General features: G+C 44.2%; 1 protein-coding gene across 1 annotated transcript in view; it reads left to right on the top strand.

Annotated features, from left to right (window-relative positions):
- Positions 1 to 20,955, top strand: part of CTPS1 (CTP synthase 1) — a 31,259-nt gene that overhangs the window by 3,668 nt on the left and 6,636 nt on the right. The window contains exons 2-12 of the mRNA XM_065915291.1: positions 1 to 179; positions 1,699 to 1,869; positions 4,132 to 4,232; positions 5,010 to 5,126; positions 8,078 to 8,161; positions 8,637 to 8,717; positions 12,331 to 12,482; positions 13,832 to 13,964; positions 16,681 to 16,769; positions 18,255 to 18,349; positions 19,025 to 19,087. Coding sequence (XP_065771363.1) covers positions 14 to 179; positions 1,699 to 1,869; positions 4,132 to 4,232; positions 5,010 to 5,126; positions 8,078 to 8,161; positions 8,637 to 8,717; positions 12,331 to 12,482; positions 13,832 to 13,964; positions 16,681 to 16,769; positions 18,255 to 18,349; positions 19,025 to 19,087 — 1,252 coding nt within the window. The 5' untranslated portion in view covers positions 1 to 13. The remainder of the gene's footprint in view (positions 180 to 1,698; positions 1,870 to 4,131; positions 4,233 to 5,009; positions 5,127 to 8,077; positions 8,162 to 8,636; positions 8,718 to 12,330; positions 12,483 to 13,831; positions 13,965 to 16,680; positions 16,770 to 18,254; positions 18,350 to 19,024; positions 19,088 to 20,955) is intronic.

Below are 20,955 nucleotides of genomic sequence, written 5' to 3'. Positions count from 1 at the left end.
GTCAACAAGTAAAATGAAGTACATTCTCGTTACTGGCGGTGTCATATCAGGAATTGGAAAAGGAATCATCGCCAGCAGTGTGGGCACAATACTTAAGTCATGTGGTTTACATGTGACCTCCATTAAAATTGACCCGTATATTAACATTGATGCAGGCACATTCTCTCCTTACGAGCATGGTAAGCAAAATGCATTTCTTTTTTAAAAATAATAATTATGTAATATGTGAAAGAAAATGTCAGTTCTTGGAAATTGTGTGTGTTTTGCTTCGCATGACCTGCCTCCTGCCTCCTGAGAAGAGTCGTTGGCAGAGCAGAGTGATGGTTTTCTTACCCTGACATAGAGGAAGCAGAAATCTTAAGGGGCAATGGAGTTATTAGAGTTTTGTGGTTTCTTTGATAGAAAAGATATTTTAGATGGCTGAATGAAAATTTGTCTTTTCTCTTGGAAAATGATATCTGGCGACATGGTGACTTTTCAAATATTTGAGAACAGGGATTGTGTTTATTCTCTGTGGCTCAAATCTTTAGGAATGGGATGGCTGGATAAGAAGTTTTAAGAACATGGATTTTGGCCCAATATACAATCTTACTAATAGCAAATGCTCTCCAAGAGTGGGGTGACAACTTCAAGAATTTGTGTGTTCTCTTTGGTTGAGATGTTCAGAGGCCGAAGGACTGCTTTGTAGGGATTCTGGCCACAGATAGATGTTGAATTTGGGTGATCTCTATGCTTGACATTATGTTTTGCTTACGGAGTTTGGATAATAAAAGCAAGCATCTTTTAAAGTGAGTGAAAAGTCAAAACCATTAAGATAGGAATACAGCACTTCTTTTCTATTGCTGGTTACCTACCAACTGTGTGATGACTGTCTGAATTATGTAAGAGAGTAATTACTTGAAATTGGGGGTAGATGTACTGTTAAGACATGTTAAAAAAAACTTCAGTTTTTAAATTGTTTTCATACTCCTACTTTGTAATAAGAGGTAAAAATTATGAGTATCATCAGAGCAAAATCTTTGTGTCAGGAAAAGATGGAAACATTGAAGTAATATTTCAGAATTCTTGATAGCAGAGGATGAGGGAAAAGCAAGGCCAATTTTTACTTTTCCTATATTTGAGCTTGTCTCCATTGTGATGGTTGGAAGGCCCCATTTAGGGCACAAATTGTAATGGCATTTCAAGGCATGCATCTTAAACAAAAGAATAGGAGGAAACTTGAGCAATTTTGCACTTTTCTTTTGGACTAAAACATGGCCCAGAAGTCAGTTTTTATAATCAGCATGACTAGACTATGTTTAACTTTTTGGGTCAAATCCTACTTTTATCACATTTAAACCTTTCTCTGCTCAAGTAGGCGACTTTGTCGAAAGTTCTTTTTCTTTGGGCGGTGGATGCCATACCAAACCTGTGTCTTGCATGGCTGTAGTTTCCTTCTGTTCATTCCATGCTGTTTCACAGCAGACTGTTCTGATTCAGAATGGGTTTGGAGGTAGACTGGAAGTATTGAGTTAATCTTTTGCAGAATGGTGGGTGATTTTTCTTTCATGTTATATTTACTTTTCTAAAATAAATGTCCTTCCTTTGTCAAGTTAATGCAAACGTTGTTCTGTTCAGGTGTTTATATTTGGGGACTCAAGTCGTGCCATGGTGTATCTATCTTTCACGCGTCCTAACCGTTTTCACTGTTCACTGCAGGTGAGGTTTTTGTGCTAGATGATGGTGGGGAAGTAGACCTTGACCTGGGTAACTATGAACGTTTCCTTGATATCCGCCTCACCAAGGACAATAATCTGACCACTGGCAAGATCTATCAGTACGTCATTAACAAGGAACGCAAAGGAGATTATTTGGGGAAAACCGTCCAAGGTAATACTGGGTTTGCCTTCAATGTTTAAAAATCTTAGCCAGTTTAATTTCTTTTGTGTAAAAAAGTGTACCTTTTATGCAATTTCAGCATGAAAGCATCAACTATTGTGATTGAAATATATTTTCAGTTGAAAATTCAAGTTATTTTTTGAGTGGGCTCCTTCCTCTCTATGAATGGCATTGAGGCTGACAGTCCAGCTGTGTGATTTGAGTGAGAGAGCTGTTGTTTTTGCACAGTGATGAGTGTGAAGTGATGAAGGCAACTAGATGAGGGCAATAAGCCAGGCAGTGTGTGTTGTGCATCTGGAATGTTCTGTGTATAGACAGTGAGAAGGGAAAGGACTCCCATCATGTCCATTGGCCTTTGGACTGGTCATGGGCTGGAGGGAGTCTGAGAAGTGGGTCTCTGGGTCCGCCTGAGCATTCACCAGTGCAGCCTTTGCTGTGTGTGGATTTTGCACACTGATCATTTGAGACTCGTGCTACTTTTTAAAAGGTGGGGTTGGAAAACCACTGGTCTGCTGTAATGGCATAAATCCAAATTTGGGGGGTTGTTGAAGAGTGACTCTCATCTGAGTCGTGAGAGTAAATCTGCTTTTGACTTTGGACTTTGCTGGACTGCGAACGGAGGATCACACTGACAGCTGGCTCTGCCCTGGGGCCACCCTGGCTGGATTCTGGGCTGGGGGGCCATGTGTAGGTCTTTGCTCTCCCACTTACCAGCTTATTGAGCCCTGGCAGATCACTTCCGCTCTTTGAAGTCTAATTTCCTTCTCTGTGAAATGAGGTTAATAACAGTGCCTACCTATCTAGGTTGTTGGCAGAATCAAAAGAGCTGAGTCAATGGAGTATGTCTCTTGAGTTCCCAACACACAGGACAGAATTGATTAGGAGCTGCAGTGATCTTTATCATACAGTTTGCTGTTCTAGGTCCCTGATGTTTTCATTCATTCATTCACTCGTCAGTGATTTATTCATTGCTCAGTACGCTCCCTGGTGCTGGGAGTAAATGGTGAACAAGACCAGGGAGGCCTTTGTCCTCATGGAGGTTACACAGGGTTACGTGGGAGAGGAAAAAATAAACAGATGAAGTGAAATGTCTGTAGGAGTCAAGAGGGAACTAAATAGAGTGAGGAGAGAGTGGTGGGGAAAGGGGTTAGGACTGGTGGTCAGGAAAAGCCTCCAAGGAGGGGGCTTGTGAGCTGAGAAGCTAGTCCTGGGAAGGGAAGGAGGGGGCTCAGCACAGACAGAGACACCGGGTGGCAGCGGGCCTGGTCGGGTACCAGGAGGGAGGCTTTCTGCACGAGACCAAGGTACCGGGGAGAGGTGGGTTGCACCCAGGTCCCACGGGGTGTCCCGAAGGGCCGTGGCATGGAGGTCACCTTTTATGCAGAGTCTGGAAGGCCGTTCAGGAGTTTAAGCCTGGGAGAGGTGAACTCTGAGTTGTATTTTTAAAAGATCACTCTGGCTGCTGTGAGCGGACTACGTCATATCCCGTGCTGGAGGCGCTGCGGGTTATATACATAGTGGGTTAAACAGTAATCTCTGCTCTGTTGGAACTGGCCTCCTGAGCCCCAGGACTGTGATTTGAAAAGTGCCGAGCTGTGGCTGATGAGGGTGAACACTGTCTGCTTATCAGCTCTGTCACCAGGGCGCTCTGGTGACATTTCCATGACCTTAGGAAGGAGAAACTCTTACCTCCAGTTCACAGATAGGGAGATTGGACTTAGGAATAGTTAGGTAATGTTGCCCAAAGATCCACACCTAATGAGTGGAGGACCTGAGATTTGAATCCAGACATTCTGGCCCCAGATGCTGGGTCCCAGGCACCCCGTTGCGCTGTCCTGTCTCTGCAGCAGGTTGTCTACCCTTCGGTAAACCGGAAACGAAATGGAACCAGGTCCTGGGGCTCTCTTGTCCTTGGAAAAGGGTGTGTGTGTGATGTGCTTCCCCAGCCATAAGCAGTAGGGGTAGTAGCCGCGCAGAGGTTGGGGAACCAGGGTAGGTTCTGCACTGGGGCCGCCGCTCCCGGTGGCTCAGGTTGCCCCTCCAGGTCCTGCTCTTCCTGCAGGACTTCCAGTGACAACTGGGAAATCTGGAAGGGAGGCCGGGGGAGTGTGATTTGTTAAGGGCATTCAAGAGGGGTCTCAAGATACTGTTATACCCCCCTGCTGCTCTGCGGTTTGTTGTCACAAAGAGTATGTTTGCCTCAGTTAATGCCAGTGGGACGTGCAAGTCACGGAGGTCTTTTCTCTCCCTCAGTGGTCCCGCACATCACAGATGCCATCCAGGAGTGGGTAATGAGACAGGCCTTAATACCTGTGGACGAAGATGGTCTGGAACCTCAAGTGTGTGTTATTGAGGTTTGTTGAGTCTCCGTGGTACCCATGCATGTGACCGGGTGTACATTTTCTCCTCTTTAGTCAGCCACCAGCTGCCGATAAGCCAGTTGCCAGTGAAGCCCTTGACCCTCCCAGGGGCAGCGTGGCAGGTGAGGGCACCATCACCGTCGTGTGGAGTGGCCCCACCATCAAAAGCAATACTTCGCTCACGCCTTCTCCTTTTCCAGCATTTATACACGTGCTGAATATGGCTTGTACAATGAGAGCGGTATGACGCCCTTTCCTTTGTCTCTCGAGAGAATCGGGCGGTCCGACCTTCTGTCTGCAGTGGCGGGAATTTTCTTCCCGAGCCTCCTGGGGTTCCAGCTTCTGTCTTCCTGCTTTGCTGATCCCAGCTGTTAGACCTCAGTGTTCCTGTGAAAACAAGAGGCTCCAGCAGTTTGTTTATAACTGGTTTTTATTATAACACAGAAGTTATTTATGGCTAAGTAGTAAGATCTCAGGTTCTTTGCTTTGTGACTCTTCAGACAAATAAAATTCCTTAGGGCATCTTTTACCCGACCTTTTCCTTGCGATGATGTGGAAAGATCCGTAATAACCTTGGGGAATGGTGAGACTATCAGAAAGGGATCTTTTAGTACAGAGACATGTCTGCTTCTTGTTAACTGACGTTTGTTGGATCCAGGGCATCTGTATTACATTGTTAGCGATAATTGAGATGACACAGTGCAATTGTTAGCAAACTAAACCACAAGAAGATTTAGTGCTTCACCTCTAAATTAAACTTTGTTATTCTAGCTCGGTGGGACAGTAGGAGATATAGAAAGCATGCCCTTTATTGAGGCCTTCCGTCAATTCCAGTTCAAGGTCAAACGAGAGAACTTCTGTAACATTCACGTCAGCCTAGTGCCGCAGGTAAGGCATTTAGAGCTTCACTTTGGGGGATGGAGAAGAGGGAGAAAAGGATGGTTTTCACTCCTTATCTGTTTCAAATATTTGAGGTGCAGGAAACAGGGAATACACACTTCTTTGTGAAGTTTAAATTATTATAATCATATTTTTGCAAAGATCAAATGAAAAACATTTGAAAAATTGATTAGGGAAATTTGCAGTTGAAGACAGTAGGTTGCACATGTCCATTTGTCTCTAGTACGTGGTGAAACTATACGGCAACTGGAGTAAAGGGAATTTCTTTTTAAGACAAAAATTCACAAAGATGAATCCTCTTGAGTGGAGTCAGTAGTAACAAAATCAGGAAGGCAGAAAGCAGATGGTCTTGTAGAAACGAGCTGGGCAGACCTAGGAGAGCTGGATCCTAAGCTGGCAGCGGGGAAAGCAGAGAGCAAGTCTGCTCGCCCTGCAGAACCCTGAAGACTCGGGAATGGGCAGCCCTGGGCGCCTCGGGGTGAGGTGGGGCTCGTTATAATTGCTATTTCCGAAGCACTTAGACTCTGGCGTTCGCTACCGTAATGTGCACAGTTGGGCATCAGTCCTCTCTTGCCTTGGCAGAAAACTGTAGGCTTTTTCTGGATGAGTAGACACTAGGGACAGTGTAATTTTATGTTGTGGAGACACCCTGCCTTCTGCTACTGGGTTTGCAGATCATCTAGCCAGGCTTCCCTTGTGGCTCAGCTGGTAAAGAATCCGCCTGCAATGCGGGAGACCTGGGTTTGATCCCTGGGTTGGGAAGATCCCCTGGAGAGGGGAAAGGCTATCCACTCCAGTATTCTGGCCTGGAGAATTCCACGGACTGTATAGTCCATGGGGTCGCAAAGAGTCAGACACAACTGAGCAACTTCACTTTCACACTTTCATAGTCAGGCAGGGACTGTCTATAAGAGACTGTAGGATTCTTAGGGTATGTGACTAACCAGGAGAAAACACACTGCCTTGAGAGGCTCCCCAGTGAAAACAGACCAGTCAGATTCCCACAGCTAGGACCCTGGTGGACAAGCCCACTCACTCACAGAACTTTCGGTTACCTTTTAGAGTGAGCTGGCAGCCAGTGATCACAAGGCATTTTGAGAAAGCATATAGCATGCAAGAGACCAAAACAACAGAAGAAAATTAACTTAGAGGAAATTGAGGCTCTGCAGGGGTAGGAAAAGGAAACTTCAGAAAAACAAAAAGCAACATCTCATTAATATCCTCAGAATTAAGAGGAAATAAACTGCATCCATTAAATGGAGCCAGATACATTAAGAAGAGAACGTTCAAAGGACAGAAAAGAATTCTTGGAAATTAGAAATTAAATAGCAAGAATGAAAATTTAGGAGAGAGAAGGCTAAAGAAATACCCTATAAAGTAGAGCAGGAAGATCAGAAGACAAAACAGGAGAGAAAAGGCAAGGAACTTAGAGGTTGGTCTAGGACTGCTGATCCAAATAATGGGGTTTTTAAAAAATAGGAGAAATGGAGAGGCATGTGTAATGTGAACTAGGGGTCAACAGACAGGCTGAATCAACCCACCTTCTGTTTCTGAAAGTAGAACAGCCATGCCCATTTGTGTTAAAACATCAGAGTTGAACAGTTGTGACAGAGAGTATGTGGCCTACAAAGCCTAAAATATTTATTGTCTGGCCTTTTATAGGAAAATTTTTCTGACTCCTGATCTAAAGAATTCAAGGAAATTTCCAGATAGGAATTTCTAGATTGGAGGGCCTAGTTAATGCCCAGCTTATTAAATGAAAAATGACCCCCCACCAAGGTACATGGTTGTGAAATTTTGCAATAATGGGGCAGAAATTCTAAAAATCTCTAAAGAGAAAAATCAAGACTCACTGTGGCATTAGAGTTCTCAACAGCAGTCCTGAAAGCTAAAAGATAGTGAAGCTGTTTCCTTAAAAATTTTCAGGGAAAATGACTTCTAACTTAGAATTATATACCCAAGAAATATATGTGTGAGAGGAGAAAAAATTAGTATATAGAAAACTCAGCATATCCACAAAATAAAACCAAGAAACCAACTAAGGAAGCCAAATCACTGGAAGAGGCATGGCACATGGTTTAGTTTGTGCAGTATCTACTGAGATGGGGGCTGCAGACCCAAGGCAGGTGCATGTAATGGGGGCAGGGAAATGAAAAGAGTGGGTTCCTGATCCAAAAGGGAAATCAGTAGAAAATGCCTCAAAATGTCAAGAAGTAGTAGTGTAAAGGATAGTAGGAGGATCATTCAAGGGTGAAGGACCTACTGTATGGCATAGGGAACTACACTATATATCTTGTAATTATAATGGGAAAGAATCTGAAAAAGTATACATGTATGTATGTGTGTACATATACATATGTGTATATATGTATATAGTTATATATATATATAAATATATCTGAGTCACTTTGCTGTACACTTGAACACGGCATTGTAAATCAACTGTTGTTATTTTAGTTGCTAAGTTATGTCCAACTCTTTGCGACCCCATGGGCTGTAGCTGGCCAGGCTCCTCTGTCCATGGGATTTCTCAGGCAAGAATACTGGAGTGGGTAGCCGTTCCCTTCGCCAGGGGATCTTCCTGACCCAGAGATCAGATCCACATTCCTGCATTGGCAGGCGGATTCTTTACTGCTGAGTCACTAGAAAAATCATGTATACTCCAATTTAAAGAAAAAAGTGGAGGAGTGGCTGTCTCTAGGGTTTGGAAAGGCGAAGGGGTAGATAGGACTGGTACCACTGCTTTTAGGACAAACCTTAAATAACTCTTTTACTGTAAAACATATATGTGTGTAACTTTGACAGTCTAAGAACTAAATGGTAGTTTAGGTAAATGGTGAAATTATCTATTCATGTATTAAAAGAGATTGGCAGAAAAGTCATACTTGAAAATCCCTTATCACAGAGAAACTAACTTTTTTTTTCCTTCTGTAAAATAGCCAAGTTCAACAGGGGAACAGAAGACTAAACCCACCCAGAACAGTGTTCGGGAACTCAGAGGGCTTGGGCTTTCCCCAGACCTGGTAAGATTCCTGGTTATCTGGTTTCAGTGTGATCTTGTCTAACTAAGATCTGGCCTTCGTGAAAGCTAAAACCTCTGTTTTCTTGGCCTGCGTGTAGTTAGCCAGTGGTGGCAAAATAGAGTTAGTGCTTTGAACTAGGATGTGGTTTTCAAAGATTTCCGTACCTGGCATGTATGAGATTGTGTCTTCTCCTCCCAGCCAATCATTCATTCTCATTTTCCTCCTACCCGAGAACAGTGGTTGAGGAAAACCCCAGTTGGCTCATTAATCTGTCTGTCAATTTGTCCTACCACTCTTTCACATTTCTCCTACTTGGGATTTAGGAAGTTTTGAAAACAGGTAACATTTTTACAGTTTCTGTGCATTGTGCTAGGAGTTGGCATCTTCACCCAGCTTAACAATGTGGTGTCTACCTTAATTTCAATCCGGAGAAAAACCCAACTTTGTAACCCCTTCCGTCCCTCCAAATGTCTAGGTTGTGTGCAGGTGCTCAAATCCTCTTGACACGTCAGTAAAAGAGAAAATATCAATGTTCTGCCATGTGGAACCTGAACAAGTAAGTAGAAATTTCGTCTTCTCATAAATCATTTTTTGCTTCTAATTAGCCTAGTCTCTTAACCAGTTTCATGAGGCTTGTTGCTATTTCATAATTTGAGACAGGAGACTGTTCCCTAGAAGAACTGACACCCGTGGTCTCTGTGGTTCTCCATCACCTTATCCCTCTGGTTCCCCAAACATCCCTTACCTGTCCTGTCTGTCCCGACTCCTCCTACTGTTTGCTCCCGCCATGCCCAGTGGGTGCTCCCCTCCCCAAAAATAGGCCTGACAATCTCCCATTCCTCCTCCTCCTTCGGAGCCCAACTAGGACTCTGTATTGTCTGAGAAGTTTTACCTTCCCAACCTCCTCAAAACTCTGGGTGACCTGTGTGTCTCGCAGGTCCTGTTGGTGAGCCTGTCATAATTGCCCCTTATTGTGTTTATGTGTATGTGTTCCCGTGTGTGTGTGTGTGTGTTCGTTTTGTCTGTGTATGTCTCCCCTCACAGACCGAGCTTCTTGAGGGCAAGGATCACTTTATTCAACTTTATATTCCTGGAGCCTGCTGTCTAAGGTGTTGTAGACTCTAGACTTATTTTGATCTTTTTTTGTTACTCGTGCTAATGGCAGTTACCTATGGTACAGGAAACTCAACATTGTGGAAGCTGATGTATCTCAAGTGCATGGTATGGAAATTCCAGGGGTGGTGAGTTGGGATTGTGACTCTGGTCAGGTTTGGCTGACGGAGAGCAGAAGGAAGTTGAGGTCAAGGAGCTTTATGGTCGGGTTATGGATGGTTTGTTCTATTACTAGGTTGTTTGAGGATCAGGGGAGCCCAGCTGGCTTAGGGAGGAATGAATGAAGCAGCGGGGTTAAAGTAAGAGAAATCCATTGACAAGACTTCTAGGAGTATGGAAAGTGAATATGAAAAAGTGAAAGTAACTGTGCTGGCATTAGAGCGAATGAAGCAGGAGGAAAGCCTTTCTCCATCAGAGGCAGCGCCCTCCAGCTCCGTGACAGCTTGTGCTTCAGGGCATGGGGGGCAGCCAGAGGCTGGAGATCATCGTTCCTGGGTTGATGCCGGAGCCAGGAACTCCATCTGAGGGATTCTGTTTCATACTAAGTGCGTGGAACGTCAGAATACTTTTGTTGATATAAACAGCCTTTTTTCATGCACTTCAGTTATTTTTTACATTTCTGTTCTTGCAAGTGAAGGTAATTCAATTCTAAATAGGGTAAGTTATCATTAAGATTGAAAATGTTAGTTGCTCTGTCATGTCCGACTCTTTGCAACCCCATGGACTGTAGCCTGCCAGGTTCCTCTGTCCATGGGATTCTCCAGGTAAGGGTACTGGAGTGGGTAAGCTATTCCCTTCTTCAGGGGATCTTCCTGACCAAGGGATTGCACCTGGCTCTCCTGCATTGCAGGCAGTTTCTTTACCATCTGAACCATGGCATTTTATAAAAAATAAATGTAAAGCAAAGTTCCAACTTATATCAGTTCAGTTCAGTCGCTCAGTCGTATCTGACTCTTTGTGACCCCATGAACCGAAGCATGCCAGGCCTCCCTGTCCATCACCAGCTCCTGGAGTCCACCCAAACCCATGTCCATCGAGTCAATGATGCCATCCAACTGTCTCATCCTGTCATCCCCTTCTCCTCCTGCCCTCAATCTTCCCAGCATCAGGGTCTTTTCCAATGAGTCAGCTCTTCACATCAGGTGGCCAAAGTATTGGAGTTTTAGCTTCAACTTATATAGGGGACTTTTAAAAAAATTCATAACTGTTGAGAAGCAGAACTGTACATATGGGGCAAATTCCATCATACAGCTAATGCTGGGAGGCAGGGTTGCATGTAATTTAAAAAATACAGATTTTTTCCCCCTCTTCTGTCTTCATTGTCTCAGAATTTTGCTCAAATTAGTCACTATTAAAAATGTGACAGGTGTTTCTGTATTTAAATTAGAACTTCACATATTTTGCCTGTCTTTTAATTTTCTTATTGAGTTTTAGGAGTTCTTTATATATTTTGAGTGCAGGTCTTTTATCAGATACATCATTTGCATATTTTTTTCTCAGCTTGTGGTTTGTCTTTTCATTTTGTTTTGTTTTTCCTTTTTTAATTGAAGTATAATTGATTTCTAGTGTCATGTTAGTTTCAGGTATATGTCTTTTCATTTTCTTAATAGTGTCTTTGGGAGCATAAAAGCTTTTACATTTTTGATGAACTCCCTGTTTATCAATGTTTTTCTTTATAGATGGTACTTTTGGTGTCATATCTAAGAACTCTACTTAATCAAGGTCATTAAGATTTTCTTCTATGTTTTCTAGAAGTTGTATAATTTTAGGACTTAAGACGTACGTAGGTCTAGGATTCGTTTTAAGTTAATTTTTATGGATGATAGCTTCAATAAAATTTGCATGGAGCTGTCTAGCTGTTGCAGCTCCATTTGTTGAAAGAACTATCTTTCAGTAATCTAGTTTTCTTTGTGAAGGTGATATATAGACTTTTTATTTTTATGAATTGTGTTTTAGATTTATTTATAGGTATTCATAATTTTTTTACTATGTGAATGACATATTTTTTAAAAATTTTATTTCTTGATTAGATATGACGTATGTAGGGGACTTCCCTGGTGGCTCAGATGGTAAAGAATCCACCTGCAGTGCAGGAGATCTGGGTTTGATCCCTGGGTCAGGAAGATCCCCTAGAGAAGGGAATGGCTACCCACTCCAGTATTCTTGCCTGGGGAATTCCATGGACAGAGAAGCCTGGCGGGCTGCAGCCCCATGGGGTCACAGAGTCTGACACGACTGAGTGGCTAGCACACACACACACACGTAGGAAAGCCTGTTGAGTTTTGCCCGTTGATCTCAAGCTTAGCAACCTTACTAAACTTATTAGTTCTGATTCTTTGCCTGTAAGTTCCTTTGGTTTTTATGAATAAGCAATAATATTATATCCAATTAGTGACATTATTTCTTATTTTCCAATTCATATACATTTTTCTTATCTAATTGTAATGTCTAATATCTCTAATATATTGAATAGAAATAATAATAGTGGCCAGGTTTGCCTGTTTCAGACTTGACGTATTAAATGACATTAATATTAAATATCAAGCCAAACCCATTGACTGTGGGTTTTTTATATTTTCATATTTTGCCCAATTTACTAAGAATTTTTATTATGAATTTGTGTTAAATTCTCATCCACCAAGGGGATCTTCCCCCCCACCTTTTAATTTATTCCTGTAGTGAATTCTACTGTTAAATTTAAGTGGTGTGTGGTGCTGCATGGGCATTTGACTTTTTAAAAGCTCACTTGGGAGTGATTCCAACAAAAGCCAATTTTTAGAACCACTGTTTTTGGGACATTTGCTACTTGGACATGATTTTTTAAAAACTAATTTGTGGTTTTGTTTATGAATTCTTGAGGACTTTTGCACCTATGTTCGTAGGAGATTAGCCACTATCTGTTCTTCTTAATTTATATTTTTTAGAAAGTTGACCTTTTCTCTGTTTTTCAAATTTAGAACAGTTATTTTCCCGAGGTCATAATACCTGGTAGGAGGCTGTCAACACGGTTAGTTTTTGTTCCTTTTCATGAACTAACTTTGCTCACTTTTAAACAGGTGATCTGTGTCCACGATGTCTCGTCCATCTACCGAGTCCCCTTGTTGTTAGAGGAGCAGGGGGTTGTAGATTATTTCCTCCGGAGACTTGACCTTCCTATTGAGAGGCAGCCACGAAAAATGCTGATGAAGTGGAAAGAGATGGCCGACAGGTTTGCTTCTTAATAAGGACCTGGGGGTCTCAGCCTTATTTTTCCTTTTTTTTTGGTGGAAGCTCACAGAATTCAGCTCTTTCTTATGTGGTATCAGCTCACATTGGAAAGGCCTTCATGGTAAGGACTGTGAAGAAAGGATCTTAGCTAACCCTCACGTAGCTGCATCATGAATGAGGAAGTCCTGGTAGAGCTGGGTTAGGTCACAGATGACACAGCTGTCTCCCTTTGTCTCCCGTGCAAACAGGCTTCCTTGTGGTGGTGGGCTAGCAGTGGTACCTGAGGCCCACACAGATGGCTGAACATGGCTGGAGCACTCCTGGGTGCTCCCAGGTACCTGAACTGTGTTTGGGAATGTGCCCACCCCACACCACAAAAGGATCAGCAAGGATGTTCAGTCTTTTCTTTCTTCCTTTCTTTTTGTCACTGAATTTGGATTCTTATTTTCCGTGTCAGAGGAAAAGGATTTTTCAAATCATTTAGTTGCCAGTGAGATTATCAGGCAGAAGAAAAGCTTTAGCTGGGCGTCTGTCATCAAAAATAAATACAGTTGCATGAAGTTGCTCAAGATCTGAATCAAACTAAAAACAGGAAGGCAGGGGGTTGAAACATTATTTTAAGAACCTCCTACCTCCAGCGGTGGGTCACTCTGTGGGCTGAAGGTCCTGTCCAGTCTATTCTTACTGCTACTGTCACAGCTCATCAGTTTGAGAACTGGCCCACCCTGTCTACCCCTCACTTTGAGAGGCTTACACAGCACATGACGGGCCTTGGCCCAGCGCCTCCGAGCCCTGGGTGTGCAGAGTCACCCAGACAGCACTAATCGGCATGTGCGGAGGGAGCACGCATGCCATGGCTCAGCCATCCTCATTTTCATTTTGACATTTTTCCCTTCCAGTCTATGTCCATTTGCTTGTATATCATTATGTGGCCATGAAAATAGCACAGTTTAATGATCTTTCATAAAATATTGTAAGCATTTTTGTGTTACTAATGATACTTTATAATGAAAAACTTTAATGAGTATGGACTGTTGTGTGGATGCCCATAATTGGACTATTCCCCATTAACCCTTGTGAATTGTCTGTGTTTGTTAATTTTGGAGTAGATTTTTGAAGCCATCTCTTGGTAGCGGGTTTCAAAATCCTAGTTTCTTTACAAAGCCTGCCATGTTGATCTGAAACTTGCTTTGTCTTTACTGTCCTGTACATAGAACTCAGACAGTAGTCACTCCGGTCATATTTTTCTCAGACTTGCTTTTTTTTCCCCCCTCTTTAAATAGTGATTTTTATCTCATGGGGGTATGTATGTCCTGAGTAACTTGATGTTTCTTGACCTTTGGGTGATAGGTATGATCGCTTGCTGGAGACCTGCTCTATTGCCCTCGTGGGAAAATACACCAAGTTCTCAGACTCGTACGCTTCTGTCATTAAAGCTCTGGAGCATTCTGCACTGGCCATCAACCACAAACTGGAAATCAAGGTGAGCGGGGGACACAGGCGTAGTGTGCTGCGGCATGCACACCTGCTTTGTATTTTTGGAGCTCAGAGTATCTTTTTAGAAATCAAAAAGATCTGTGGTTGACTCCTGGCTGGGAGAGATCAGTAGAGCATTTTTAGGAAATATGGGGAGATGTGGTCAGAGTAGAAGTCAAGAGAGTGGACACTTGGATCTGAACGTCAGGTGACTCCAGCGGTGAGTCCTAGTGGCCAAACATGTGGCATAGTTGCTGGAACCTGTCCAGTGTCCACCCGGGAGGTTTCTCATAACTTGTCTCCACTCACCCAGCTGGTGCCTGGAACACGGGCAGCGCCTGGTGAACAGTGCTCACTGTGTTCTCTGGGACAAGCCGGGCAGAAGCTGAGCTGCTGGCATGTCAGGGCACAGCCCCTGCCCATCTGCTGGAGGTGGTGGAGTGTTAAGGTTCAGGGCAGGGCTTCCAGAGCCCAGCGGCAAAGCCGCAGAGTCTGTGTGACCCTGGGCAGGTTACTTAGCTCTCTTTGGGCCTCGGTTTTGCCATCTTTTTTTTTTTTTTTTTTTTTTAATTTTTAAAAATATATATTTTTTAATTTATCTGGCTGCATTGGGTCTTAGTTGCCTCACTCAGGATTCTCCTTATGGTGCACAGACTTTCTGTTTGGGGTGTGCAGGCTTAGGTGCTCTGAGGCACGTGGGACCTTAGTTCCCTGACCAGGGGTTGAACCTGTGTCCCCTGAATGGCAAGCTGGATTCTTAACCACTGGACCACCAGGGAAGTCCTGATTTCCCATCTTTGAAAAGAATTAGTGATGGTGCCTTTTTATAAGAACTGAGTGAGTTCATGTGACGCGCTTGGAACTGTGTGTGGAGTAGAGGAAGTGCTATTTGGGTCAGCTCTTCCTGAAAACCTTTCACTTGTCCCCTTACACTTTTTTTTCACCAGCAAAGTATCTCCCACATAGAGCTTTTCAGGAGGGGTCAGAAATGAGAAGTGGAGTTGGAGCTCAGTGCTGAGGGGTTGACTAGGCACAGAGCTGACGGCCCTGGGCAGCTGACCTCGCCCTTCGCACTGGGGTTGGCCTCCTACTTTCCACGGGTTTCCTAGGATGAAAATGAAGCTGCTTTGAGCTGGTGAGCAGGTTCCTAGAGGAGGAGCTGTTCTATGTGCTTTAAGAATTGTGGGATCTCCTTACCTTGCCTTGCCTTATTTTTTCACTAGTTTTTTCAGTCATTGATTCATTTTATCCCCTTGGAGGTAGCCTGTGCCAATCATGTGTTAGATTGTGGAGGACGAGAAGGGTGTCTGAGTCAGTGAGGTGTCTCAGATATGAGAGGAGCATGCAGAAAAGGGGAGGTCGTGCCTTGGTAGATGTGTGAGGAGGGGCCTGTGGGCAGGTCTAGGAAGAGAGATAAGGCCACAGGGAAGGGCATTCCCAAGAGCAGATAGCATTTATCCAAGGACTTGGAGGTGTGGAATGGTTGGGAACTCAGTGGATAGGAGAAGTGTGAATTGGAGGGTATCTGGAGAGAGGCTGGCGAGGGCCTGGTCATGAAATGTATCAATTGGGCCACTCCTGGATTTTGACCCCGGGTTCAGGAAAGTCACCGCAGGGTATTAGGCAGGAAGGAGCAGGAAGATGAGCAATGTAATAAAAAAGCGGGCAGAAGATTTGAACAGACACTTCCATAGAAGATACATGTGATATAGATGAAAAGATGCTTAACGCCTTTAGTTGTCAGGGAGATAAATGCAAATTAAGTCTCAGTGAGGTACCAACACGCACCCACCTAAGAGGCTAAGCGTGTCGGTGAGGACGTGGGAGTGTAAACTGGTGCAGTTGCTCGAGAAAAGAGTCTGGCGGTTTCTCATGAAGGTAAACACACGCCTTCTGTGTGACCCAGCCAATCCCACTCCTAGATATTTACTCAAGAGAAGTGAAAACATGTCCACCAAAAGAATGTATTTTTATACAAACGGACCAGTTAGTCATAACAGCTAAAATCTGGGAACAGCCCGCGTGTCCAGGATGAGTCGGTGGATAAACATTATCATGTGCTGTATTCCTACAGTAGAAAAGTACCCAGTGGTAGAAAGGAATCAAGTCTGTGGTGATACACCACACCACGGTGAATCTCAGAAACGGAAGGCTATCCAGGGCATAGTTCCGTTTGTCTGAAGTTCTAGAGGAGGCAGAACCAGTGGTGACAGAAAACAGAGCCTGGAGCGGGAGGCAGGAAGGATGCTGTTTGCAGGGGGGCAGAGGGAACCATGGGGAACTTTCTAGATCTTAATCAAGGTAGGGGTCACTCCTTTGCATGGGACAAAACTCATGCAAGTACACACTTAAAATGCTTGTGTTTCACTGTATGTAAGTTACACTTCAGCACAATCAAGGAGCATGAGAAGCCTCCTGGAAGGGGAGGTGGACTGGGGGAGATGCCTTAAACAGAGGGGACACTGCAGGGTCTGCACCAGCGGACCGAGTATAGATGGAGAGCCAAAGCTTCATGATTTGAGAAGAAAACTCATAGTCTAAAATATAAGAAAGGTGCTAAAGTTTATCTTTAAAAGATTAGTATAAACACATGAAGGTTATATTTAAACTTTATATTAAAATTAAGAAAGATGGAGTGTGGGTAGTATTGTTTAGAGATCAGGACAGAACATGCTCGGGAGTCACGAGCCTGCTTCTTTTCTCTCCACTCTGACTGCTCCCAGTACATAGATTCCACGGACCTGGAGCCTAGCACCTTGCAGGAAGAGCCAGTGCGCTACCACGAGGCCTGGCAGAAGCTCTGCAGCGCCCAGTAAGCAGAACTCTCTACCTTTGCTTTCAGGGGTTCGAGGTGTGTCTTAATGAATACAGTACTGTGCTCTCTCATGGTGGTAGATAATCTGATTGTTTAAATGTCTTTTAATTATTGAAAGGGCTACACCCTGGAGGACTGAAGCCTCACAAAAATATAGCTTATCAGTTTTTTAAAAAGATATTTTTGATGTGGGCCATTTTCAGGTGTTTGTGGAATCAGTGACAATATGGCTGTTTTTATGTTTTGGTGTTTTGGCCACAAGGCATGTTGGGATCTTGGCTCCCTGACCAGGGTTCAAACCTGTACCTCCTGCATTGGAAGGTGCAGTCTTTTTTTTTTTTTTTTTTAGCTTTTATTTTATTTATTTATTTTTTTCATTTATTTTTATTAGTTGGAGGCTAATTACTTTACAGTATTGTAGTGGTTTTTGCCATACATTGACATGAATTAGCCATGGTTTTACATGTGTTCGCCATCCCGATCCCCCCTCCCGCCTCCTTCCCCATCCCATCCCTCTGGGTCTTCCCAGTGCACCAGCCCCGAGCACTTGTCTCATGCATCCAACCTGGGCTGGTGATCTGTTTCACCCTTGATAGTATACTTGTTTCAATGCTGTTCTCTCAGAACATCCCACCCTCGCCTTCTCCCACAAGGAAGGTGCAGTCTTAACCACTGGACCATGAAGAAAGTTCCGCAGCTTATTAGTTTAATTAATATGAAGAAAAGTAGTTCTAACTTCATTGATAATGTTTACTGCATGCATCTTTAGATGAGACTGTTTTTAATTAAAAAACAAAAATCCCCTCTGGTGCCTCAAGTCTTATGAAAACTCAGTTCCCCAACCAAGGGTTGAATCCAGGCCATAGCAGTGGAAGTGCTAAATCCTAACCACTATGCCACCAGGGGATTCTCCGGATGAGGCTTATAAAAGGTTTTTCATTCAGACCATTTGATGAGGACCCATCAGTAGAATTTCATAAATATGGTTTTGGTTTTTTTTTTGGCTGCTATTATCTAATATAACAGTAAAAAAATCAGTAAGAATTTCTTTCTGGTTCCCTAGACAAGTTGAATGTTACAGAGCCATATAGCTATGGTTAGTGTGGCACTGACTGACCAGGAAAGTCCCCCTTCCTACTTGGGGGAGCCAAGGGGTAAAAAAAAAATGCAAACTTAGGGAAGAATCCCTGCCCGGGACAAATATTGTGCAGTAGTGGTATTACAGTTACGTATGCCATCTGTTTTTTTTTTTTTCCTGGTTATAAGCATTTCCTTGATGTTACTAAGATGGAGAGTGGATGTTTTTGTGTGCATTTTCTAAGTCCATAGTGTTTCTATACAAGTCATAGGCAGGACTGAAATCACAGTCCTCAGCGCTGGAGTGACTTCAGGGCGTCAGTGTCTTGGAAGTGACTCCTTGGGTGGTTTCTGGGAGCTGGACTTGGTGGAAAGGGGCTTCCTGTGGTGTACTCTCTTGCATAGTGGCGTGCTGGTTCCAGGAGGATTTGGTGTCCGAGGGACTGAAGGAAAAATCCAAGCCATCTCCTGGGCTCGGAAACAGAAGAAACCTTTTTTGGGTAAGGAGTAGGAAAGACAAGAAAAAGTGCCCTGTGAGCCTGTCAATAAACAGAGATTATCAAAGTCAAACATAAATCCTGTCTCTCCAGATAGCAGCTCAAGTAGAAGCCTTTGGGTTCTGTTTTTGAGAAATGTAAACTCCTCTTTAAAATGAACATTTTAAACTTGAGCTCCACGTAGTTGTCATGGACTTCTGAGAGAATGAAATAGCAATTAGGAAATCTTGTCCATTTACTGAAACCAGCTGTTTGGCAGGACATGTGAGACTGGGTTTTATATCCTTGTTTGGAAAACCAGCTGTCTAATTGGGCAGAGTGATTTTGGATGCTCCCTGGTGCTGTAAATTTTAGTCATATTCAGCATGATCCATTTTAAGTGGGAACTTAATGAGGGAGGATAAGAAAACTTGAATTTTAAAGTACTGAAGAGAATATTATTTATTTCTAAGATCACATGACTCTTAAACCTGAAGTCTTCATATACACTTAAACCCCATGTTTGAAATCTGTTACAGATAAAACATAGCAGGGGGTTGCATGTTTATAGCAGAAAATCATGAGAGTTCGTCATTTGAATTCTGTGAACAGTCAGGATACAGAGTCCACATAGGCGGGTTGGAAATATGGGGACTCCCTTTTCAATGGAGTTTCGTTTGCTTTCCCTCCACCTGCAAGGCGTGTGCTTAGGAATGCAGTTGGCAGTGGTTGAATTTTCAAGAAATGTGCTGGGATGGCAAGGTAAGTGTCTACTTAAAAATGTGTTAAATTCTCACTGAATGTTCCTGGTGCCTATTGGGCTGTGGGGGCCATGGAGACCAGGCTTGGTTTCCCAGTATCTCACAGCCACAGCGAAGGGAAACTGCTGAATGTATCAACAGAAAACACTCTACCTTCCTCCAGGAGAACCGCTAGCCACTGGAGGAGGGAGCATGGTGAGCCGCCCGTCTCAGCCCTTGCCCCTTTCTTTGGAGATGCCCACACTCCCATCACCATGACTGTGGACCCTGAACTGGTGCATGGCAAGGAAGCTAACTCTGGCCAGTGTGAGCCTGTACAAATATTATGAACTTGGGCTCTGGAGTTGATTAGACCCGGCCTAAAATTTTTGACCTTTTTTTAAAAAATTTATTTGGCTGCTCCGGGTCTTAGGGGATTCCCAGGTGACTCAGTGGTAGAGAACCCATCTACCAATGTGGGAAATGCAGCTTCGATCCCTGGGTCAGGAAGATCCCTTGAAGGAGGAAATGACAACCCACTCCAGTATTCTTGCCTGGAAAATCCCATGGACAGAGGAGCCTGGGGGGCTACAGTCCACGGGGTTGCAAAGAGTCAGACACGACTGAGCACTCATGCCTGCCCTCCGGGTCTTAGTTGCCGCCAGCGGGATCTTTAGTTGCGGTGTGTGGGATCTAGTACCCTGACCAGGGATCAAACCCGGGCCCCCTGCACTGGGAGTGTGGAGTCTTAACCACTGGGTTACCAGGGAAGTCCCTTTATCACTGTGGGTGATCTTAGGCAAACTACTTCCTTAGCCTTTCTGAGCCTCTGTCTCTGTGTAAAATGGAGGTAGCAGTGGTACTCTGCTTCCCTTGGTGAAGCTGAATGAAATGGTACCTGTAAATGGTCCCAGCACAGTGCCTAGCAATAGGAGACACTCCCCAATGTTGACTCGGTGCCTCACTGACTGTATTGCTGCTTCCAGCCCACCAGGACCTCAGCGGCTCCCAGCAGTGGTTTCCTGTCTCTCGGTGTTCTGTAGTTTGAGTGGACTCTGTGGTTTTCTGCTCAGTGTGGTGTGTCTGAACTCAGCCTGCCCTACTTTCAGCTCTGTCCAGCAGAGGCAGAGGGGCAGTCTCATCATGCACCAATTCAGCCGAGCTTCCTCAGGGCGTGGTGACCACCTGGCTCCTGAAATGACAAGCCCGCTGTGCTGTGTAGGCCCTTACCAGGTGTCCCATGGCTGAGCCATCACTGGGGTGGAGGGGACCACACGGGGTATGAATCTTGGGGCACGGTGGCCCCACTGCGGCTACAGGACCCTTATATGTTCTAAGTAGAATCAGCAAAGTGACCTGAGGAATAGAACACAGCCTGGTTTTACCAAATACGAGGGGTTCCCAGTGGCCAGCTCGCAGTTGGGTCATCTCACAGTTTTTCACAGGAACCCCGAGGAGGCAGCAGCTCAGTTCTGTAGGCGGAACGGCACTGGTGCTGGCTTCTGAGCTCTGTCCTACCACCTACCACTCGAGGTGGCCCTTGGGCGCCGTGAACCCCTGCACAGCCATCACCTTCTGCTGCTGCACCCACTGGGGTCCCCATGTGGGTGGGTGATCTGGAGATGAGCTTCCCTGCATCTGAGACCAGGCCCCAGGTTAGGTCCTGGAGGGGATGAAACCTCACATGATACACAGAAAGAGCAAGCAGACAGACGGTGCCAGGGACTGGGTTCTTTCTATTTTAGTCTTCAGTACTTTCCCTTATAGTCAGTTGGTAATTCAGTAAAGGATAGGAAGGATATTTGGGTTTTGAAATCAATTAATTTTTGATTTAGCTCTTAAGTTGGGCAGTTGGGTAGTGCAGTGCTAAGGAGGGAAGAAACGTAGAAG

The sequence above is a fragment of the Muntiacus reevesi genome, chromosome 1 (genome assembly GCF_963930625.1).
Source record: "Muntiacus reevesi chromosome 1, mMunRee1.1, whole genome shotgun sequence".
Lineage (NCBI taxonomy): Eukaryota > Metazoa > Chordata > Mammalia > Artiodactyla > Cervidae > Muntiacus > Muntiacus reevesi.
This window is presented reverse-complemented; position numbering and strand designations above follow the sequence as displayed.